This window comes from Entelurus aequoreus, linkage group LG11 (assembly GCF_033978785.1).
Source record: "Entelurus aequoreus isolate RoL-2023_Sb linkage group LG11, RoL_Eaeq_v1.1, whole genome shotgun sequence".
NCBI classification, from domain to species: domain Eukaryota; kingdom Metazoa; phylum Chordata; class Actinopteri; order Syngnathiformes; family Syngnathidae; genus Entelurus; species Entelurus aequoreus.
This window is the reverse complement of record NC_084741.1, coordinates 34,666,878-34,690,500: the sequence shown is the minus strand read 5'-3', so window position 1 is coordinate 34,690,500 and position 23,623 is coordinate 34,666,878. Positions and strand designations below refer to the sequence as shown.

Sequence of the window (23,623 nt, the reverse complement as noted above, 5' to 3'; positions counted from 1 at the left end):
AATCCTATTCAGAAATGAAAGCAATTTAGTGACCCCCTTCACAGCAATTTCCCCCATGCCAATGGCAGCAGTAGATAATGCTTCCCAGAGAGGATCTGACTTTCGGAGACATGTTAATAATCACGCTACTTTATACTAGTTATCTGTCTGTACACCTAGCTAGCTGCACGTTTGCCTGTTCAAGGCAGTTGGGAAGAGTTCAAAGTCGGAGTAAACCCTTGGGTGTTATTTCCCATTGCTCCTGAATACATTACACTCTTTTGTTTGTCTGGCTCTCGGTCACCTTGACTGAAGTGCGGCGCTCATGCTAATCGACAAGACTCGTTACAAGCCAGCGAGCGTGAAAATTGTCTTGACGTTGAGATTTTGAAACAAGATAAGATGGAATGTCTAGGGGGGGGAAGCCCCACAAACAATATTTGTGTCTTTCAAAATGGAACTGCATCTAGCAGCTGTTAGCATTAATACATATAGATCAGGGGTGTCCAAACTTTTTGCACCAAGGGCCGCATTCGTTTTTCTTTGTTTCTTGCATTGAACAAAGAAAGCATAGTCTACCAAGCCAAATTCCTTGTGCGTTAAACATACTTCTGATTTGGATAACAAAAAGTAAAAGTATGCAGGGGCCATTTAGAAATGTTTCTATTTTGTAAAAAAAAAAAGAAAGGCTGAAAACAGAGGTTACATTATGTTTAAAGACAAAGCTTCAGCTTTGTGTTATAGATGACAAAGTGTACTATTGCTAGTTAACGGTATTTCAGGGGTGTCTAAATTGCAGCCAGTAGGCCATTTGCGGACAGCAGCTCGGGTTTTGTTGCCCTGCCACGTATTGTTGGAAAAAAACAGTAAAATGTAAGAAGAAATAAAAAAAGACATAATGTAATGACAAAAAGCTGACATTTTGATACAAATATAATAAGACATTTTCCACTTTTGATACACAGGTATAATGTCTGTTTGCAAAGGTGTACAGCTCCACTAATGGACATTGGAGTTACTTTCAAAGGCAAAATTAAAGTATTGCTAGAAACATCATTTTATATGGGACTTTATTGTATTATATGTATAGTACATGTTCCAAAAAGACAAAAGGATAAAACACCACCAGAATTAGAGATATTACAAGTCAAAGTGATGAAGCTTAGTGTTACGCTCATGACTTGGTGTAACTAAACATTACCCAATAAGATGAAGGCAATTGCATTTCATTGATATTTGAAATGTATTCAATGTTTATATATGAATATTTTAATATACTAAATGTAAAAAAGGCTGTGATGAGGTGGCGACTTATCCAGGGTGTACCCCGCCTTCCGCCCGAATGCAGCTGAGATAGGCTCCAGCGACCCCCTGCAACCCCAAAAAGCGACAAGCAGTAGAAAATGGATGGATGGAAAAAAGGGAATAAATATTCAAAAAAAGATCATTAAATGAAATCTAGTTTGGTTACGCCATTATGAGCGCAACACAAGGTTGTAAAAGTTTCAACTACAATTCTAAATAAGATGTCAAAAGCAAACTGAAATCAAATACACACAGCTTAAAGATTGATCAATACCTATTTAAATTTAGTAATACATAAATATGATGATTTATCAAAATATAAAAGAAATATACCTAAACAGAACGCTCATGATGGTTACACCAAAAAGTAACGCTATGAATTGTTTTTCCAAGTTTTTGGGGCATTTTTATGCTATTTCCAAGCATCTCCTTTTTATTATCGTTGATTTTAAATGGTCAAACTAATGCATATTATATATGCATGCCCTAGTAAACAAAAAAAAGTCATATTTATTTTGATTGTTACATTTTGAAGTACATTTGTGCAGGTGGGTGCGAATGTACCCATTACCAGAGCTGTACACACAGGGATATCAAAATATCGCTGTTCATACATACTTCAAATGTACACATTTTTCCGCTTTTTTCTCGTTACATCTTTTTGCTCTTTTTTCTTTTATTTTTACTGATTTTCCCCCCGACAACATTTTGCGGGCCACAAATGTCCCCCGGGTCACCCCTGATATAGATGTTAATGAATATGTAGGTGGCACGCTCTCATTCAATAGAGTCCCTGTTCCACACTGTACTCCTGTTGTGGTCGCCTGAAATAACAGCATCAAGTATGCTCCTGAAACACAGCCTCCTGAGGGCCCCCCATGCTTGCATTCATACCCAAGCCGAGATGCTATTCCTTAGGGGTACCTCATGGCAAGCACAGTCCTTGTACTCTCACATGGAGCCAGCTATGAGAGGTATGTGGTGTGTAAACTTTTCTCAACCCCACTTTAGCCACCAGCCTGACTATGCCCCCAACACCCCCCCCCAACGCCAGGCTTGCTTTTCATCTCTAGTGTGAACAGCAACACACACGCACACACACACACGCACACACACACACACACAGACAAGGGAGGGTAAAATAGTAGATGTTAATCATACTCATGGGGTTGTAGCCAGATAGGTCAAGGGTGTTTCAGAATTAGAGGTTCGAGTGGGGGGTAGGTCACCACAGTGCCACAAATACTGCACATACCCACCCTCAGATAATAGGAACAGCAATTTAATTGACCTGAAAAGGCTAGGCTACAGTGACAAGCAACAACAGTCTCATATTTCAAACAGGTTTTTTCAACCATGTACTGTACTACAGCATTACTGTACATGCAAAAAGCTATTCACAGTTCATAGAGTAGCAATGTGGCTCGTACGAATACATTTATAGTTAGACTTTGCAGATTAGCGTGCCTGACGATTGTTTTTGGTTTATTTGTTTTTGTTCATTTGACAGGCACATAGTACAATACATATAAAGTAGTACCGCATCACACGAGCTTAATTGGTTTTGTGACGGAGCTCTTAACTCAACACACTCAAATCAACGTCACTCATTGAATTAAATTAAAATCAATTTAATTGGTGCTTGGCCAACAGCACAATTTTAACATGTATTTTGTCTTTTAAAAACTTTTTGATATGAAGTATTATATGAAAAACAATATTTTGGAATGTACAACTAACAACTACAGTAGGTAATGAAGTAATGTAATAATAATGTACAGCATTTACCTTGGAGAGTGAACTTTTAAAATATTTTGTGTTATGTTGTTGGCATTTTTGGGTGTTTTAAAGGTCTACTGAAACCCACTACTACCGACCACGCAGTCTGATAGTTTATATACCAATGATGAAATCTTAACATTGCAACACATGCCAATACGGCCGGGTTAACTTATAAAGTGCAATTTTAAATTTTCCGCTAAACTTCCGGTTGAAAACGTCTATGTATGATGACGTTTGCGCGTGACGTCAATCGTTGAAACGGAAGTATTCGGACTCCATTGAATCCAATACAAAAAGCTCAGTTTTCATCTCAAAATTCCACAGTATTCTGGACATCTGTGTTGGTGAATCTTTTGCAATTTGTTTAATGAACAATGAAGACTGCAAAGAAGAAAGTTGTAGGTGGGATCGGTGTATTAGCGGCTGGCTGCAGCAACACAAGCAGGAGGACTTTGACTTGGATAGCAGACGCGCTATCCGATGCTAGCCGTCGACTGCACGGATGATCGGGTGAAGTCCTTCGTCGCACCGTCGATCGTTGGAACGCAGGTGAGCACGGGTGTTGATGAGCAAGCAGATGAGGGCTGGCTGGTGTAAGTGGATAGCTAATGTTTTCAGCATAGCTCTGTGAGGTCCGTTGCTAAGTTAGCTTCAATGGCGTAGTTAGCAACAGCATTTTTAAGCTTCGCCAGGCTGGAAAGCATTAACCGTGTATTTACAGGTCCATGGTTTAATAGTATTGTTGATTTTCTGTCTATCCTTCCAGTCAGGGGTTTATTTATTTTGTTTCTATATGCAGTTAAGCCCGATGCTATCACTAAGGCTGCAGCTAACGATTATGTTTCTATCGATTAATCTATAGATAATTTTTTTTTGATTAATCGGTTAATCTATAGATTATTTTTTTCGATTAATCTATAGATTATTTTTCCTTTTACCGATATTTTTTTTATTCAAAACGAATATGAAAAAATAAATGTAGGCCAGTTTTTTCAAAAGGCATGGCTTTTATTTACAAAAAAAAAGAAGTATGGCCACTCAGTCAACATTGACAACAACATGACTAAATATTCTGTAACAATGTAAACATTTAAAACTTTTAACATTTAAAAAATTAAAAGTAGCTTATTTGCTTTTTAATGTGCAAATATAAAAGTCAACATCCAGTGCAAATCTTAATATTCTGCAACAGTATAAGCATTTCAAAAGTAAAAGTATTGCTTATTTTGCTTTAAAATGTGCAAAAATAAAGATAAACATCCAATACAAAAAAGTGCAAAACGAAATATTCTGTAACAACAGTGTAAACATTTCAACAAAAGTGAAAGTATTGCTTATTTGTTAAAATGTGCAAAAATAAAGATAAACATCCAATACAAAAAAGTGCCAATCTAAATATTCTGGAGCACTGTAAACATTAAGTATTGCTTTTAAAATGTGCAAAATAAACATCCAGTCCAACACAGTACACAATAACCAATTCTACTCATTCCAGTGAGTGACTAACAGTTGTAATGAAGAAAGTTTAGCATGTCTACATCCTCTGGTTCTTTTCATGTTTACAATATTCCCAGCAGCTGAAAATAGGCGCTCAGAAGGGGTCGATGTGGCTGGAACTGAGAGGTAATTAGCCTTCACCTCAAGCCAAGACTGCGAGTGAGCGGAGCTGCAGTTTAAGTTTCTAGAATGTCAACGGGCTCATAGTGATGTTACTAGTAGTTGTCTGGGAGGTGTTTATTATCATTTGGGGAGAGTCCGCTGCCTGATGCTCACCTGCTAAACACCTATCTGCTTGACGCTGAAGCGCTGACTACATGCGCTCCGAATACGCACTGCTGATTGGCTGCTAACGCTCTGAATACGCACTGCTGATTGGCTGATAATGCTTTGTGTGTACCAATCAGATGGTTGTGTGGGTGGGACAATGCTGTGTGCTGAGACAGAAGCAGAAGGAGCAAAGCAGCTTGTTAACACTTTAGCTTAGAAACTCGTTCAGTACACCCCCGTACAGAACCGAAAGCCCCGTACCGAAACGGTTCAAAACAAAACACGTACCGTTACACCCCTAGCAGATACAAATGACACATTCATTTTTTTGTGTAATGATGACAACGTATACTCACGCGGACGATTGACTAGTTGATGGTTGATGGTTTTCTTTTCAAATGTTCGTTCATAGCCGTTGTGCTGCTATGATAGACCATTTCCGCTCGACACAGTGTGCATACAACAACATTATTAGGCCGTTTATTGAAATACTCCCACACTTTTGACGACTTTTGGCGTGCTTTTTCCCCCTCGCTCGCACTGCTCGCATTGTCTGCTTTGATCGTCTGCTTTGCGCTCCGCCATGACGGTAGTGTGACGTAAATATGCGACGCGTCGACGCACAAAAACGGCGTCGACGTATTTACGTAACCGATGATGTCGACTACGTCGACGCGTCGTTTCAGCCTTAGCTATCACGTTAGCTCCGTAGCTAAAGTGTTTCGCCAATGTATTGTCGTGGAGATAAAAGTCACTGTGAATGTCCATTTCGCGTTCTGGACTCTCATTTTCAAGAGGATATAGTATCCGAGGTGGTTTAAAATACAAATCCGTGATCCACAATAGAAAAAGGAGAGAGTGTGGAATCCAATGAGCCAGCTTGTACCTAAGTTACGGTCAGAGCGAAAAAAGATGCGTCCTGCACTGCACTCTAGTCCTTCACTCTCACGTTCCTCATCCACGAATCTTTCATCCTGGCTCAAATTAATGGGGTAATCGTCGCTTTCTCGGTCCGAATCGCTCTCGCTGCTAGTGTAAACAATGGGCAAATGTGAGGAGCCTTTCAACCTGTGACGTCACGCTACTTCCGGTACAGGCAAGGCTTTTTTTATCAGCGACCAAAAGTTGCGACCTTTATCGTCGATGTTCTCTACTAAATCCTTTCAGCAAAAATATGGCAATATCGCGAAATGATCAAGTATGACACATAGAATGGATCTGCTATCCCCGTTTAAACAAAAAAATGTCATTTCAGTAGGCCTTTAAGAGCGCTTCATAGGCCATACTTGCCAAACCTCCCGTTTTTAGCGGGAGAATCCTGATATTCAGCACCTCTCCCGACAACCTCCCGGCAGAGATTTTCTCCCGACAAACTCCCGGTATTCAGCCGGAGCTGGAGGCCACGCCCCCTCCAGCTCAATGCGGACCTGAGACTGAGTGGGGACAGCCTGTTCTCACGTCCGCTTTCCCACAAAATAAACAGCTTGCCTGCCCAAAGACGTCATAACATCTAGGGCTTTTATAGAGTGCACAACTGCGCACACAACAAGGAGACGAAGCAGAAGAACGAGGAAATTACAGACATGGCGGCCGAAATGATATACTCATCATGAACGGAGAAGTTAAACAGGACAATACTGCCATCTAATGGATAGCCACTGGAACATTGAAATTCAAGTATTTATTTTTTTCTATGTAAATAAAATTAAAAAAAAAAATTGTATTTATTATTTATTTATAGCTAGAATTTACTGAAAGTCAAGTATTTCATACATATATGAAATGTATATGAAATACTCGAGTTGGTGAATTCTAGCTGTAAATAACCACGCCCCCAACCACGCCCCCCGCCCCCAAACACCCCCCCACCCACCCACCTCCCGATATTGTAGGTCTCAAGGTTGGCAAGTATGTTATAGGCAGAAAAAGATAAATCCAATTACCTGCATTGCTAGCCGCCTCTTGCTAGCAGCTTTTCCCTATTTACAAAACACATACTAGAGAAAATCATGTGTGTTGATGTCTCACATAAGGATTGTGGATGATGAATTTCCCCCAAAAATGCAGTTCCCCTTTAATTGTGTTACATACTGTATATGTATAAAGTGCAAATATATTTCCTTCTTTCGTAAGTTTCTTTGATCATGCAAAATGAAACAAAATTAATAAATTAAAAATAAATATTTAATTGTCCATCCATCCATTTTCTACCGCTTGTCCCTTTCGGGGTCGCGGGGGTGCTGGAGTCTATCTCAGCTGCATTCGGGCGGAAGGCGGGGTACACCCTGGACAAGTCACCACCTCATTGCAGGGCCAACACAGATAGACAGACAACATTCACACTCACATTCACACACTAGGGACCATTTTAGTGTTGCCAATCAACCTATCCCCAGGAATATTTAATTGTGATCACGGTAATTGAAATTAATCTACAGCAACTCCGTGATTAATCTGATTTAGGAAAGTATTTTTTGACAGTTGTGTGTTCAAATGGTATTGATAAAAGTTGTATGATGGTGACAGGAACAAGTGTATTCACTTTAAATTACGTCCTTGGTAAAACAACTTGGAAATCGATTAGCATCAGACAAAAAAAAATGTGCTCAACTACTGTAATTTGTTTCGTTTTTTTTAGGAAATCTATGTTTACATCAAATACAGCGGCCTTACGGTAGAATTACCCCAACCACAATGACAGTGTCCAAGAAATGAGTGCCCATTAGTATACCGAATGAGGTTTGACAAAAGTGCAAAGCATGACAAAATCGGTCCACAGATAGAGAGCTGCCGAAGTACTCTTGTACAGTTGGACTTACAAGAAAAAAACCATGCCGCCACAAAGTAGCTACCGTTTGCAATAATGTGGTTCAGCTTTCATTGACTCACAGTACAAGCGAGGGGGGCACGTTTCAGTAATGCCTTTTCTAAAATTGGGCAGCAGCAGTACAAGGCAGCTTTATATCTTAGTACAAGTCACATTTTGCAATCAGTCAGTCGCATTTACGGATTTAACTTCCACAAATTGTGTGTTCTTATGCAGGGACATTTCAACCAGGTTTTTTTTTTAATTCCAAACTTTGAATATTGTGTAAAAAAAAAGTTTTACTCATTTTCCAGGGTCAAATTCAACACTTTTTAAGCAATTTCAAGAACAAAATTTGAACTCTTTCTACTTTTACAACTGTGGTCATTAACATTTTTATTTTGGTTAATTGATTCTTCACACCTTCTTTGGGCAGGGCGTGTGCTCATAGTGCTACACTCAAGACCTGTCTGATGTTCGTATGCTTTATATGCTGTGTGTTACATTGTGTTCCCTAAAAGTATTACCAATCATAAATCAAACAGTCCATTAGTTATCACACACAATTTAAACAGTTCATTGATTAGAAATGACCCTTACAATTCTAACACTACTTGGACTAACCACTCAAAAGGCGTTGCCAGAGACATTTCAGGGATTCAGAGTCATTCTTCACTTCAGATGGGTGAATTAGGTAAAACATTTAATCAGATAAATAATGATAATTCATTAATTTAATTGATCAAGTTAATTTTGACAGATGTATAATAAACACATCAGAAGGTTAATGGAATTTAAAGTAAATGTTCCCCAATACGTAGAGGATTGAAACTACTTTACAGCGTACAAGCCGAATTGGTTCTGTGACGGAGCCCTTAATTCAAAACACTTGTACAGTATCTCAAATCAATGTCGCCCATTGAAATTATTTTAAATAAATTTAATAGGTTCTTTAACATGTAACATGTCTTTTAAAAAGAAAAACAAACTTTTAGATAAGAAATATTGTCTAAAAATAATACAATACAATGTACTACAAACAACTAAAGTAGTTTTATGAAGTAATGTAATAATAATGGATAGCATTTACTTTGGAGAGTGGACTTTTACAGTATCTTCTTCCAGCGGTTTCTCTGTCACACCATCAGCAGCTTTTTGTTAGACAATTTCATGGATAAATGTCCGACGTTTGGATAATTTTCTAACATTCTTGAATATCATCCACTTCTTCTCAACACTGTCTTTCACACTCACTTTCTTCCTTCCCAAGCTTGGAAAACAAAGCCATGTCGATTTCTAGATATTACCTAATGCTAGTGAGTAATACCAGATGTTTTTGCGGATCTTACCGAGTTTACTGTGACATTTGCCACGTAAACTATTGGCAGGGATGCTTGTAACAAAAACTTTGCTTGCAACTTAAAACATAACAATTAGCTGAGAGAAACCTCTTCTCTCAAAGCTCTCTTAAGTTGTGGCACCTTTAAGATGAGGTACCTCTGTACAAGGGTTGCGCAATATAGACAATATATGATAGGAATTATATAAACTTGGTCTACGATAAAGCTTTTAATTTATCCATCCATTTTCTACCGCATGTTCTTTACGGGGTCGCGAGGGAGCTGAAGCCTATCCCATCTGCACTCCGTCGGAAAGCATGGTACACCCTGGACAAATGGCCAATTCATCGCAGGGCAAATGCAGACTAAGTCACGTCCTCGCTTGCGAGCTCGCGGCCAATGTCCCTCCACAGTGCAAAGCTGCTTCTCAGTCAGCATATCCTTGCCTCCATGGCGGCAAATAAACTATTTTTCTTTCAAGGAGGACAAGGAATACCTAAACATGCTACACTACACACCAAAGGAATATATGCTAACCGCAATGGAAGTGGACAGATTGATACAAATACAGTAACGATACCAAGCACAGTATGAATATATGTTCGATACTACAGTGGATAGATTGATATTTTTCATTATCAAAAAATATTTTCTAATTTTTTTACTGTTTAAAAACTCGGAAATAAGTCCTTGGACACAGGAGGGCTTTAAAGAAAAAAACCAAAGGCATCAGAGCAAGTAGTAGAAAATGAAGTATACCTGTATATTTAATTGATATTGTAACATCACCATCCAGTGTTTTTGTCTGATTATAATTATGATCAAAAATTTAATCATTTAATAATCTTAGAAATGCTAAGAGGAAGGAAGACAGCTCCAGTGTGGACTCAGAAGATGCAACTGGGCTCTGGGTACGTGCAGGCTTCCTGCGGAAGACGTCGGTGGCGAGGGAGAGGCCTGGCTAGCAGCTAGCAGCAGCTAGCAGCAGCTAGCAGCAGCTAGCAGCAGCTAGCAGAAGCAAGACCACCTCGCGACGACGGGACCGGTAGGTGACGGCGGCGGCAAGGGACGGCAGCGGGGCGGCGAGGTAGAGGCCCGGCTAGCAGCCAGCAGCAGTGGGACCACCACCCCACCACCTCACGGCGGCGAGATCGACAGCTTTCTTGCGGCGGCGTGTGATAGCAGCAGAGCGGCGAGGGAGAGGCCCGGCTAGCAGAAGCGGGACCACCTCGCGACGACGGGACCGGCAGGTGACGGCGGCGGCGAGTGACGGCAGCGGGGCGGCGAGGGAGAGGCCCGGCTAGCAGCCAGCAGCAGTGGGACCACCACCTCACGGCGGCGAGAGCGACAGCTTTCGCGCGGCGGCGTGTGACAGCAGCAGAGCGGCAAGGGAGAGGCCCGGCTAGCGGCTAGCAGCAGCTAGCAGAAGCGGGACCACCTCGCGACGACGGGACCGGGGACAGCCTTGGCTGAAGGCGGTAAACACCCGCGACAGCCAAAATCAACATGGGGCCAAAGAAGGTGCTCTCTCCTGATGAAGGTGAGGAGATAAGGCGATCACTTGAATTTTTAACAGCAGAGGTATCAGCCATTAAGCAGTACCAACAGACAATTATGCAGCTGGTGGAGGAGGTAAAAATTCTACAAGTCGAGAATGATGCAAAAACTTTACAAATAGAACAGTTAACAGACCGAGTGGATGAACTGGAACAATACACAAGAATAAATGACGTTATTTTGACCGGGCTTAATATTAAGCCCCGTTCATATGCTCGGGCGGTGACCGCCAATGGTGGAGAAGAGCCCGGGAATTTGGACATCTCCACAGAGAGGCAAGTGGCAACATTCATGGAGTCAAAAGGCATATTCATGGACATGGCAAATGTGGAAGCTTGCCACCCACTCCATAAGAAGAAAGATAATTCGGCACCAGTAATAATAATGAGATTTGTCAATAGGAAACATAAAACCGCATTACTAAAACAAGGGAGGAAGCTGAAAGGAACAGACGTGTACATAAATGAACATTTAACAAAGAAAAACGCAGACATAGCCAGAAAAGCACGTAGCTTAAGAAAACAAGGAAAAATACAACAAACATGGACAGCAAACTGTAAAATATTTATTAAACTAAATGGAACACCAGAGGAAGCAAGAGTAATAGTCATAAGGAAAATAGCAGAGCTGGATAAATATCAATAACGATAAAAAAATTAAACACAACCATGACACAAACAAACAATAATCAATCAAACAGAGAATTTATAACCTTTTCCAGCACCGACTATAACAGGACGGAATTGGACAGTGCTATAGATCCAGACATACATTTTTTTTCTCACATGGACAATAATTGTTTATATTATACAGAAGTACAGTACAACACCAACATTAATTCCAATAACTAACTGTCAATTATTCATATTAACTGCAGAAGCTTGTATGCCAATTTTAACAATATGAAATTATTTTTGGAACACTTTAAAGAACCTTTCAAAATTATCGCTGTATCAGAGACATGGATGGATCCAAAAAAAGGAATGGACTTTGGACTAGAAGGATATGAACTCAATTATATTAATAGAGTAAATAAGAATGGAGGCGGAGTTGCTGTATATGTGATGAAGGACTTCCATTACAAGGTGGTAAAAGACATGTCACTGGCTATTGACAATGTTTTAGAGTGTATAACCATTGAGATATGTCATGAAAGAAATAGAAATGTATTGATCAGTTGTATATATAGGGCACCCAACTCAAGTATTGAAGGATTTGAAGACTGGATTAAGGGAACTTTCAATGGAATCAGACAAAAAGTACTCTTTTTATGTGGAGACTTCAACATTGATCTCTTGAACCCCAACAAGCAAAAGTCCATTAATGATTTCACAGATACAATGTATAGTATGAGTTTGTATCCTTAAATCACAAGGCCAACCAGAATTGCAAGTCACAGTGCTACACTTATTGACAATATATTCACTAATGTCTTTGATAATAATATAACAAGTGGACTGTTAACAACCGACATCAGCGACCATCTGCCAGTCTTTACTATTTATGATGGGAACTACAGGAAGAATAACATTGACAAAAAGACATTTCAAAGACTATGTACAGAGGAAGGAATGATTTTCTTCAAGAAGGATCTGAGGAAACAAATTTGGGACAATGTATATAATGAAGATGATGTAGATGATGCATATGGGAATTTTGTCAACACCTTTCTAACAGTCTATGATAAACATTGCCCATGGAAAGAACGTAGTAAGAAGCAAAAGAAAAACAACCAACCGTGGATGACAAAAGGACTGAAAAATGCTTGTCACAAAAAAAACACATTGTACCGAATATTTATAACACAAAGATCTATAGAGGCAGAAAATAAGTATAAGAAATATAAAAACAAGCTAATTGGTATACTACGAACATGTAAGAAGGAATACTACAGTCAATTATTAAACAAGAACAAAAACAACATGAGAGCAACATGGGGCATCCTAAATAGCATCATTAAAAATGGTGCTAAGAAAGATTACCCCCAGTACTTTCTAGATGGACATACAAAAAATTACAATATGAACCAAATAGCTGAACGTTTCAATGATTATTTTGTTAATATCGGAACAAATCTGGATCAAAGAATTCCAAATGCAGATGATGGGTCAGTTGAGGACTTGAGTGAGCTCATAGACAGAAATCCCAATTCCATGTTTCTTAAAAGTGTAACAAAAGAAGAAATAATCAAAATTGTAAAAAATTGTAAATACAAGACTTCAACTGACTGTCATGGAATAGATATGGTAACGATAAAAAAAGTTATAGAAGACATTTCAGAACCTCTGACATATATCACCAATGTATCATTTTTAACCGGAAAATTCCCAGACAAAATGAAAATTGCAAAAGTCGTACCAATCTATAAGAATGGAGACGTACACCAGTTTACTAACTACAGACCAGTTTCATTACTTCCACAATTCTCCAAAATCATGGAGAAATTATTCAATAGTCGATTAGATTTATTTATTAACAAAAGTGGGACGCTCGTGGAGAACCAATATGGATTTCGAGCAAATATCTCAACATCAATACCATTAATTAAAATAACAGAGGACATTACCAATGCAATAGATGGTAAAGAATGTGCGGCAGCAGTATTCATGGACTTAACAAAAGCATTTGATACAATTAATCATGATATTTTAATACAAAAATTAGAACGATATGGCATCAGAGGTTTGGTATTGAACTGGGTAAGAAGCTATTTAACCAACAGGAAGCAATATGTGAAGATGGGTGAAAATATGTCAACACGGCTAGATATATCCTGTGGTGTGCCGCAGGGATCAATACTGGGACCAAAATTGTTTAATCTTTATATAAACGACATTTGTAAAGTTACAAAGGACTTAAAGTTAGTTTTATTTGCAGATGATACAACTGCTTTCTGTTCAGGAGAGAACACACAGAAGATAATACCAATAATAACAGAAGAAATGAACAAATTAAAAAGATGGTTTGACAAAAACAGACTATCTTTGAATCTCAGTAAAACTAAAATAATGCTATTTGGTAATAGTAGGAAAGAGCATCATACGCAAATACAAATAGACGGAGTAGACATCGAAAGGGTAAAAGAAACCAGATTTTTGGGAGTATTAATAGATGATAAAATGAACTGGAAATCTCATATACAAAACATACAACATAAGGTAGCAAAAAACATTTAAATAATGAATAAAACAAAACACGTCCTGGGCCAAAAATCACTTCATATTCTCTACTGCTCACTAGTGTTACCATATCTGACTTATTGTGCAGAAATATGGGGAAATAACTACAAATGTGCGCTACATTCGTTAACCATGTTACAAAAAAGATCAGTTAGAATAATACATAATGTTGGATATAGAGAACATACAAACCCTTTATTTATTAAGTCAAAAATATTAAAGTTTGGTGATTTGGTAAAATTGCAAACAGCTAAAATGATTTACAAAGCAATCTATAACCTGCTACCAAAGAATGTACAACATTTCTTCTCAACTAAAGAGGAGAAATATAACCTTAGAGGAAAAAATAATTTAAAACATTTATATGCACGTACAACACTTAAAACTTTTAGCATAACAGTATGTGGAATTAAATTATGGAATGGATTAAGTAAAGAAGTTAAAAATTGTACTGACATGATCCAGTTTAAGAGGTTGTTTAAATTAATAGTGCTTACAATGTACAAAGAAGAAAAATTATGAGAAAAACTTCCAACCTTATTGAAAATATTCTTCATCTCAGTATGTTAATAATGACTGAATTAATTAATTACATATTACAAACTGTTGTATATACTAATTCATAGATGTTATTTTATTATATAAAAAGGTCAGTAAATGATTTTATATAATTGTAAATGCTTTGAAGTGGGAAAGGGGTAGGATTAAATAAGCTTTGCTTCTTCCTACTCCTTTTCGGGCATGATGTAAATGAAATGATATGAAATTGTGTGATGTATTATGATGTAAATGTGTTCATGTTCGAAATAAACTAAAAGAAAGAAAGAAAGAAAGAAAGAAAGAAAGAAAGAAAGAAAGAAAGAAAGAAAGAAAGAAAATTTAAGTATCAGTATCAGCATTGGTATGACCAATACTGCCCCTGTAACTACTCGGTATGGAATCGCTGGCCTAATTTGTAGTATCGCCCAAAACTAATGTAAAGAAACAGAAGTGTAGATAGAACCATGTTACAACAGAAAGTAACAAGCTTTCAACAGTAAATTTGCGAGTAGATTAATAATAGTTTTGAAAAAAATAATACTATTGGAAATAACAATATGTTACCACATACAGTATGTCAACAGTTAATAGAAGCATTCCAACACGGGTTTATCATTTATATACCAAATAATATATTGCGATTTATATCGTTATCGCAGGAAGCTGCAATACATTTTGTGATATAGATGTTAGGCCGTATTGCCCATCCCTACACTTTACTGTATGATTTAACTGACTGAATGTGTGGTTGTGTTTGGCAAATCAAGCCTGCTTAGCGCATCTCTGTGGGAGCTACAGGAGTAAATGGCACTCTCAGAAACCAAACACCACCAGGAAAGGACGGCGAATCTTAAAATAGTTGTGAGTTTCTACTCAGACTCCAGCGGTCAGTTAGCTAGGGGTCATCATTAAGTTTACATTAACCTTATTAACTAGAGAGGAGCTGTTTTGTATGGGAGTCAAGGTGAAGGAACGTGTACTTACTGCAGGCGCTGCAGGTGAAGCAGTTGTCATGGTAGAGGCTCCCCATTGCCTGGCAGGCCTGGTTGGCTCCATACACCGCCTTGTTGCACTTTACGCACACCCCTAAGAATTAAGAAATAAGACAATTTAGCTGAAGATTAGAGCAGAAAATAACTCAAAATAATTAGCTTTGAATGCTCAGCGATGGTTTGATGAGATTCCCTCACATTCTTTTAATTTTAGGTAGCAAGATAAAGGCAAAAAGCAAGTGCGTAGGCTAATCCCGATTAACAAGACAGACAATGGAGACAAAAGGTGACAAAAATGTGATATAATTCAGGCTAAGCATGCTGTGCCATTGCAATGAAAGAACTACTACCCTATTTGCTTATTTTGATGAATGGATAGGTTTGGCTTGGAGGCTGAGAAGTCAGTTAATGAAAGACTGATAAAGATCAAGATACGCTTCTGTCCGATATGCAATGCAAATGACATTTTGTTCGGTATGAAAAGGCAAATGACGTGCAAGCATGCCAACGATTACATAACCCTTCTTGTGACTGTGGCTGAATATTTTGCTCTTAACTGTGGCTGCATTCAGCTGGAGCTGACATGACTACTAAGGACTCAAAGGTACACGGTAAAAAAACGGACCACTCGGTCCGCACTTCACGGGACAGGCCGCCCTTATGGACTGCGGCTTTTCAGTTTTGTGTGTGTGCCTGCGCCGGTAGTGAAAAGCCTTCCCTGTGACGTAAAGACCAAGCACCCCTGTGCCTCTAGCCATGCCTCCCCTCTCACACTGTTTTATGTATGTGTTTGCTCGGATTCAACTCCTTAGATGCCATATACTGAACACCTCTACTGACAAAATTAGTTATTATCTACCTTAATTTCCAAACTTCACTTTAATGTCATTTTATGAAATATAAGCAATTTGAGTTCAAAAATGTCTACAAAATTCTGTCACCGCTTGCCATTAAGATGATGGTGCGTCCTTCTGTCAAACCACTGGTGAGAAGCGCCGGTGTAAGTAAGGAATAAGAGGAAGTTTACCACTTGAAAGTGTTGTGTCCAGTTCAGTGATATGACCTTTAACCTTTACACCAGGTGAGGCATAGATGCCTTTGGAGGTTTTTCTTTCTTTCAATACCGGTAACTTAAAAGTCATATGCTCTAATCAATATTAATACAGGTTGCACATTAAGACACCATGAAAAAAAAAAGAGCAATTGACTTTCATAATAACTTTATGATAATGACATTATGATATGATAAAAGGGACCAAAAAGGATTTGATAATATTGTTTTTAAATACTTTGAAAGCAATACTTTAAAACTTTGATAACGTTATCAAAGCGCACTTGGTCCCATTTGCTTTAATAAAATAAATAAAACATTTGGAGTCTTTTCTTACCTTCCTGTATGTATCTGAAGCAGCACTATCTATCGCATATGAAAATGTACTTTTGTATGATCACATTTGTTTTGTCTTAAAGTCCAGTTTAGAGTAGTATTTGGTCTTGGATACATAACCCTCCATACTGACGGACACATTATTTCATTCATTCCATTTAATTTAATTATATTCCATTTTAGTCAAAGCAGTAAAACAACATGTTTGCATCTGACAAAAAAACACAAATTCAGGCTTCCTGTATTACAAATGCCGTGTTTGTTATAAATAAAGTTGTTAGGGAAAAAACATGGTTTCCTCACTGGTTAAATATTGTAGAGACTTGCGTCTGCTAGTTTGATCACCCCCACTTCTCCCAGTGTGGCGTGTCAGAGTACTGCTTAGGCAATGGAGTATCTGAGCCTCTAGCTTATTTTTTCTCTATTTTAGAGTACATTTATCAAGAAAAATCACACACACACACGCACGCACAAGTAAGGAGGTGAAGTGGCAACACATGCAGAAGCCTCGTAATCGGTTTCTGTGCAAATTTTGTGATTTTTATTTAAGAAAATGTTAAAAAGTGATTTTAATCATTCAGAAAATACATTTATAACACAGTTTTCTTTCTGCCTACCCTGACCACATGTCCCTGTTTTTTGTCCAAAAACCAAGGTGTACCGTGGGCTACTTGTACCAGCATTGCACCCCTAATGACTACAATGCCATTCACCAGCGTACCTCTCCTGGTCTTAAGCACGTAATAGCCAATATGTTCTGGAATATGACAGCTGTGTTAACATTACAAAGAATGAGACAAAGTGTCAGCTGCCATCATCTGTGGCCACCAGCAAGCTGCTAACTACATACCCTATAAGTGGACAATCCAATCATGAGGTCTAAAACAGTACCGATGGCAAGACAGCAAGCGCTCATGTGTCTCTTCCATTCTGTGCATGAGTTTGTTTGTGACGTGAGTGAGTGTTTTTTTTTAGAAAAACTCCCTGGTGACTCGGCAGCCCGGCCAGGCCAGGCCTGGCTCTGGTACTCATCTGACACACACAAAGAAACTTCTGTTTCCACAGTATATGCCACACACACACACGACGCACAAGCCTCCACAAGAAAACACACTGTTACATTTAACATACATTTTTCATGCCTGCCAGAACACAATATACAATAGGACTATACTTTATGTAGCACTTTCCTGGTGCCAAAAGAGAACTCATCATCAGGGGTCTCAACACAACGGACGCCGAGATGAGCGGTCGCACTCTCTTTCGCTCCCGATCGGGAATTCAAACAACTGCTTGGATTATCCCACACTTCCTCCTTTTTCTACTGTGGATCACGGATTTATATTTTAAACCTCCTCGGATACTTTACCCTCTTGAAAATGAGAGTCAAGAACGCGAAATGGACATACACAGTGACTTTTATCTCCACGACAATACATCAGCGAAGCACCTTGGCTTTGGAGCTAACGTGTTAGCATCATGCTTGACTGGCCATCGAGGCAAAGGGAACATGCCCCTGACTGGAAGGATAGACAGAAAGTCAATAATACTACTATTACTTCTACTATCAGGAGACACTGAACTCAACCCTGGACCTGCAACAACACGGTTAATGTTGTCCCGACTGGCGAAGACTAGCAATGCTACTGCTAGCGTCGCCATCGAAGCTAACTCGGCTACCGGCTCATCTCAGCTCAAGCTCACCTGTGCTCCAGCGATCGGCGGCTCGGCGAAGAACTTCGCCCCGTTCATCGACACGGTCGGAGGCTCGGCGGCGGCGGTGGAGGACGACCCAGTCATGGGAGAAGGCATCGACTCAGCGGCGGTGAACGACGCAGCGGCGACGGTGGACGGCGAACCAGTCATAGATGATGGCGGGGAACTGCACGAGATGGCGGGGGTCCACGCGGCCTCTCCCCGGTCCACGACGGTCGAGGACGCGGCATACACTGGATTTAGAGGCGCCTTTACAAAAACATTTTGTTATTCTCTTTGTCCTCAAAAAAGCCCGCCAAAAGGAAATCCACCCCCAGCAACCCTACCTGGCCTCCCCCTCTCCAACTCCGCCCCTCCCCCTCCCTCCCCCTTCACCTGGAGGAAGATGCCTCTCTCTCTCTCTCCTCTCTCTCCCTTCTCTTCTTCAACTTCAACAGCAATAACAACCAAGAACTTTTCTGGTCAGTACCACAACACAGCGGACTCTGATGCTCTTTTTGGTTCCAGTGGACTACACATCATCCACCTTAATGTGAACAGCCTCTCTGGAGCCAAACTCGACCAAATCAGAGAAATGTTCCTCAACACGAAGGTAAAAATTTTGTGTTTCTCTGAAACCAAATTTTATCAAAGTATTTCTGACTCAGAGATAGAAATAGAAAACTTTTCGGTTATCAGAAAGGATAGGAATAAACACGGTGGGGGCGTTTGTATGTATATTCACCAAGATATAAAATACATAACTCGCACTGATCTTAACCACAATGACCTGGAATCTGTGTGGGCGGAAATCAAATTTAAAAACGCTAAGCCGGTACTAATAGGGACTGTTTATAGACCCCCTAATCAGAGTGATTTCTATGGGGCTTTGGAAGAATGCTTGGCAGGGACAGACAACGTGGAGAAAATTATAACTGGGGATCTGAACACAGATATTCAACGCAAAGATGCGCCTGTCTTCAGATCCTTCAGCAAGTTTGGTAATCTGCACGGTCTTTCCCAGCTAACAGCGCTACCTACAAGGGTGTGTGATTCCACCCAATCAACCATAGATCTCATTCTCACTTCAGACAGGCCTAAAATAAAAAATAGTGGGGTCATGATCTGTGGTCTTAGCCACCACTATCTAACCTTCTGCACCCCGCAAAATAGCTAAACCCAAAACCAATGGCCACATAACAGCCCAATCCAGATCCCTCAAAAAATACTCCAATGACAATTTCAATTTAAAATTAGATGAGTGGGACTGGTCCCCTGTGCTCGCGAGCAACCTGGTCGATGTTGCTTGGGATCGCTTCAAAACGGCGTTCCTAAAGATACTAAATGACATGGTTCCCGTGAAAACAGTCAGGATCAAAGCCCGCTCGGAACCATGGATGAATCCGGACCTATTAGCTGCCATTAAAGACAGAGACAGAAAATACTCTGAATACCAAAAATGTAAAACAGAAGTAGATAAACAACCCAATAACATCAACCTCAAATTACTCCTTTCAACTCTCAAAAAGCAATGCAATAAATTAAGAAATAAGTCAACCAACCTGACTAAATCCTTTAAAAAAAATTACATTAACGACAAAATAGAGGAAAACACAAATAAGCCACGTGAGCTCTGGAAAATTCTCAACAACCAGCTTCCTAGTTGCAGCCAGAAACTTAAAACAAGACTCACCAACATCAGCATCAAGGAGGGTGACTTGCTCATTACAGACAAAATGGAGGTAGCTAGCAGACTTAACATCCTTTTCACCAGCATAGCCGCAACTCTTGTCAACAAGCTGTCCCACCACTCTGGTCGCTTTGGTGTAGAACACATTAAAGCCTTCTGCAGAAAGCTAGGAGTATCCAACGATGATTTCAAATTAGAAATTGTCACAGCTGATGAGGTGTTTAAAAAATTGAGCGCGCTCCACCCTAACAAGGCCACCGGCCTTGATAATATTCCCTCCAGATTCCTCAGGGTCTCTGCCTCCATCATTGCCCCGATCATCACGCACATAATAAACCTATCAATTACACAAGGCCAAGTACCAAAAGATTTTAAGATAGCAAGAGTAACTCCCCTCTTTAAAAAAGGAAGCAAATTGGAACCTGGCAACTACCGACCTGTTTCTATTCTCAGCTCCATTTCGAAAGTAATGGAGAAAATAGTTTATGAACAGGTCGATAGTTACCTTGCCACTAATAATCTCATGTACAAATTCCAATCCGGCTTCAGAACTAACCACTCCACTGACACATGTCTTCTCTATCTGACCGACCACATCAAACATGAGGTGGACGCGGGCAAATACTGTGGCATGGTCATGCTGGACCTTCAGAAGGCCTTTGACACCGTTAACCACGCTATACTGTTGGATAAGCTCAGAGCAATCGGATTTAACAAAACCTCATGGAGCTGGATGCAATCTTAATTGGAGGGGAGGGAGCAGGTGGTAGAGGTGAACGGCACCGTGTCCCCCCCCCCCCCCCTCTCGGTGAGCTGTGGAGTCCCCCAAGGCAGTATATTGGGACCTTTACTGTTCCTAATATACATAAATGACATGTCATCGGCATGCGACTGTGAATCGTTTTTGTTTGCGGATGACTCTGCCCTGCTGGTATCCGGCAAGGACAAGTCACAGGTGGAGAAAATCCTCAGTGCTGAGCTGTGTGGAACTTGCACCTGGCTCGCTGACAACAAGCTATCCATACACTTGGGTAAAACAGAATCCATCCTGTTTGGGTCCCACATCCACCTTAAGAAAGTCAATGACTTCACCATAAAAATGGGTGACATTGTTATCACCAGGAAAGATGAGGTCACCTACCTAGGTTCCATTCTAGAGGCTAACCTTTCCTGTGATAAAATGGCAACAAAGGTAATCAGAAAGGTTAACCAACGAACGAGATTTCTCTACAGAATTTCCTCTCTGGTCAACAAAAGCACCTTGAGGATTCTGGCGGGAACTCTCGTTCAACCCTTTTTCGATTACGCATGCACCTCCTGGTACCCCAGCACCTCCAAAACCCTCAAATCTAAACTCCAAACATCTCAGAACAAGCTAGTCAGGTTACTTCTAGACCTCCACCCCAGATCCCACCTCACTCCTACCCACTTCTCTAAAGTGGGCTGGCTCAAGGTGGAGGACAGAGTTAAACAACTTGCACTGAGCCTAGTCTATAAAATCCACTACACCTCCCTGATACCGAAGTACATGTCAAACTACTTCCTTAACGTAAATGACCGCCATAACCACAACACCAGGGGGTGCTCCACTAACCACGTTAAACCCAGATTCCGAACTAACAAAGGTCTTAACTCATTCTCTTTCTATGCCACATCAACGTGGAATGCGCTCCCAACAGGTATAAAAGAAAGGGCATCTCTATCCTCCTTCAAAACCGCACTAAAAGTTCACCTCCAGGCAGCTACAACCCTAAACTAACACCCTCCCCGGATTGCTAATAATCAAATGTAAACAATCAAATGCAGATACTTTTTCTTATGCCTTCTGATCTCTCTCTCTCTCTCTCTCTCTCGCTCTCTTTCTCTCTCTCTCTCTATATGTCCACTACTTGCTGTCCATATCCTACCCCCAACCCCCTCCACACCCCTGATTGTAAATCATGTAAATAATTCAATGTGATTATCTTGTGTGATGACTGTATTATGATGATAGTATATATGATAGTATATATCTGTATCATGAATCAATTTAAACAAGTTGAAAAACTTATTCGGCTGTTACCATTTAGTGGTCAATTGTACGGAATATGTACTTCACTGTGCAACCTACTAATAAAAGTCTCAATCAATCAATCAATCAATGGCTAGAAAGAAGATTTATAGATAACAGAGGGTATTATTGGAGAGCAGAGGAATGTTGCGCTTATGTAAGTTAGTTTGTTTACATGAAAACATTCTACGGCGTCTAGACTTCAAAATAATGAACTTAACGTTTCTCAAGCCTAATAACTTAAGGCAGGCAATGTAGAATAAAACAGTAGCCCCCTTCAGACAGTCCCACACTGTTTATGTCACACCAAATGCTGGCATGGACATTATCATACATCTACATTTTTAATTCCGGGATGCCGTGTTGCTGTGTTAAAGCGCACATAGTTGCGACATTATTAGCGATGCAACGATGAATCGATTAATTCAATTTAAAAAAAGCTTTGTTCTATATTCTGTTGCTTAGAGAAATTATTTAATGAGTGTAACTAATAATATTTGGTACAATCCGGACCATATGGCGTGCCCAAAACTTCAATAATGATTGTGAATGATTTATAAAATTCCCAAAAAAGTGCAGTTCCCCTTTAAAAGATAGTAAAAAGAATGAAGGTTATGACAAGCAGAAAAAAAATTGGTCATTTAAATTATTTTCCCTAAAAGTGTGTTTTATCTGATTACTCCATTCATCGAACAAACTAATCGGTAGATTACTCGATTACTAAAATAATCTTTCCTTCTTATCCATAAATAATCGATAGACATTAAACCACATGGCAATATACTGTGTGATTGTTTTGAATTGCTAAGTCATTTGCAGCAGCTTTGACGAAGCATATTGTGGTTTGGTAATCTGTGTCATTTTTCCACAGGTTGTGTCAAAATCTCACACCAAACATGGAATGAAACCCATCCATCCATTTTCTATATTCCTTATCCTCACGAAGCTAGTGAGTAAGCTGGAGCCTATCCTGGCTGACTGCAGGCGAGAGGAGGGTTACACCCCAGATTAGTCACCAGCCAACCGCAATGCACACAGAGACAAACAGCGCCTTCAATTAACCTAACGTGCATATTTTTGGAATGGGGAAGGAAGCCGGAGTACCCGAAGAAAATCCACGCACGCACGGCAAGATCATGCAAATGCCACACAGAGATCCGAACCCAGATCTCTCTGATCTCCTGACTGTGTGGCCTACATTGTAAACACCAGGTCACTGTGCGGAATGGGTTGAAGTCATAATGGCAAAATTGTGTGAAATAAGTGTGAAAGTTCTACACTTATCACTCATTTGTCCTGCCTTGTTGTGTGGGAAGCAAGTGCCGCTGTCGGACGAGGCATGGGCATCGTCACACATCTAAGGCTATGTTCATACTGTAGGTAAATTCTGTTTGTTTTGCCCTTATGTGACATGTATCTGATTTTGTTGTGTCAGTGTTTACAGTTAAATTCAGATGTTCTATTTTTTTTTTTTTGCGGCCCCAGGCCTCTTTTGTTTACGGATATAAATCAGATATTTATACAACGCGACTGCAGGATGCAGTCTGAACGATC

General features: G+C 39.9%; 1 protein-coding gene across 2 annotated transcripts in view; it reads right to left on the bottom strand.

The window, feature by feature from the left end:
* Positions 1-23,623, bottom strand: part of limd1a (LIM domains containing 1a) — a 69,747-nt gene that overhangs the window by 26,473 nt on the left and 19,651 nt on the right. For both annotated transcript variants that reach the window (XM_062063070.1, XM_062063071.1), the window contains exon 2: positions 15,240-15,341. In XM_062063070.1, coding sequence (XP_061919054.1) covers positions 15,240-15,341 — 102 coding nt within the window. The remainder of the gene's footprint in view (positions 1-15,239; positions 15,342-23,623) is intronic.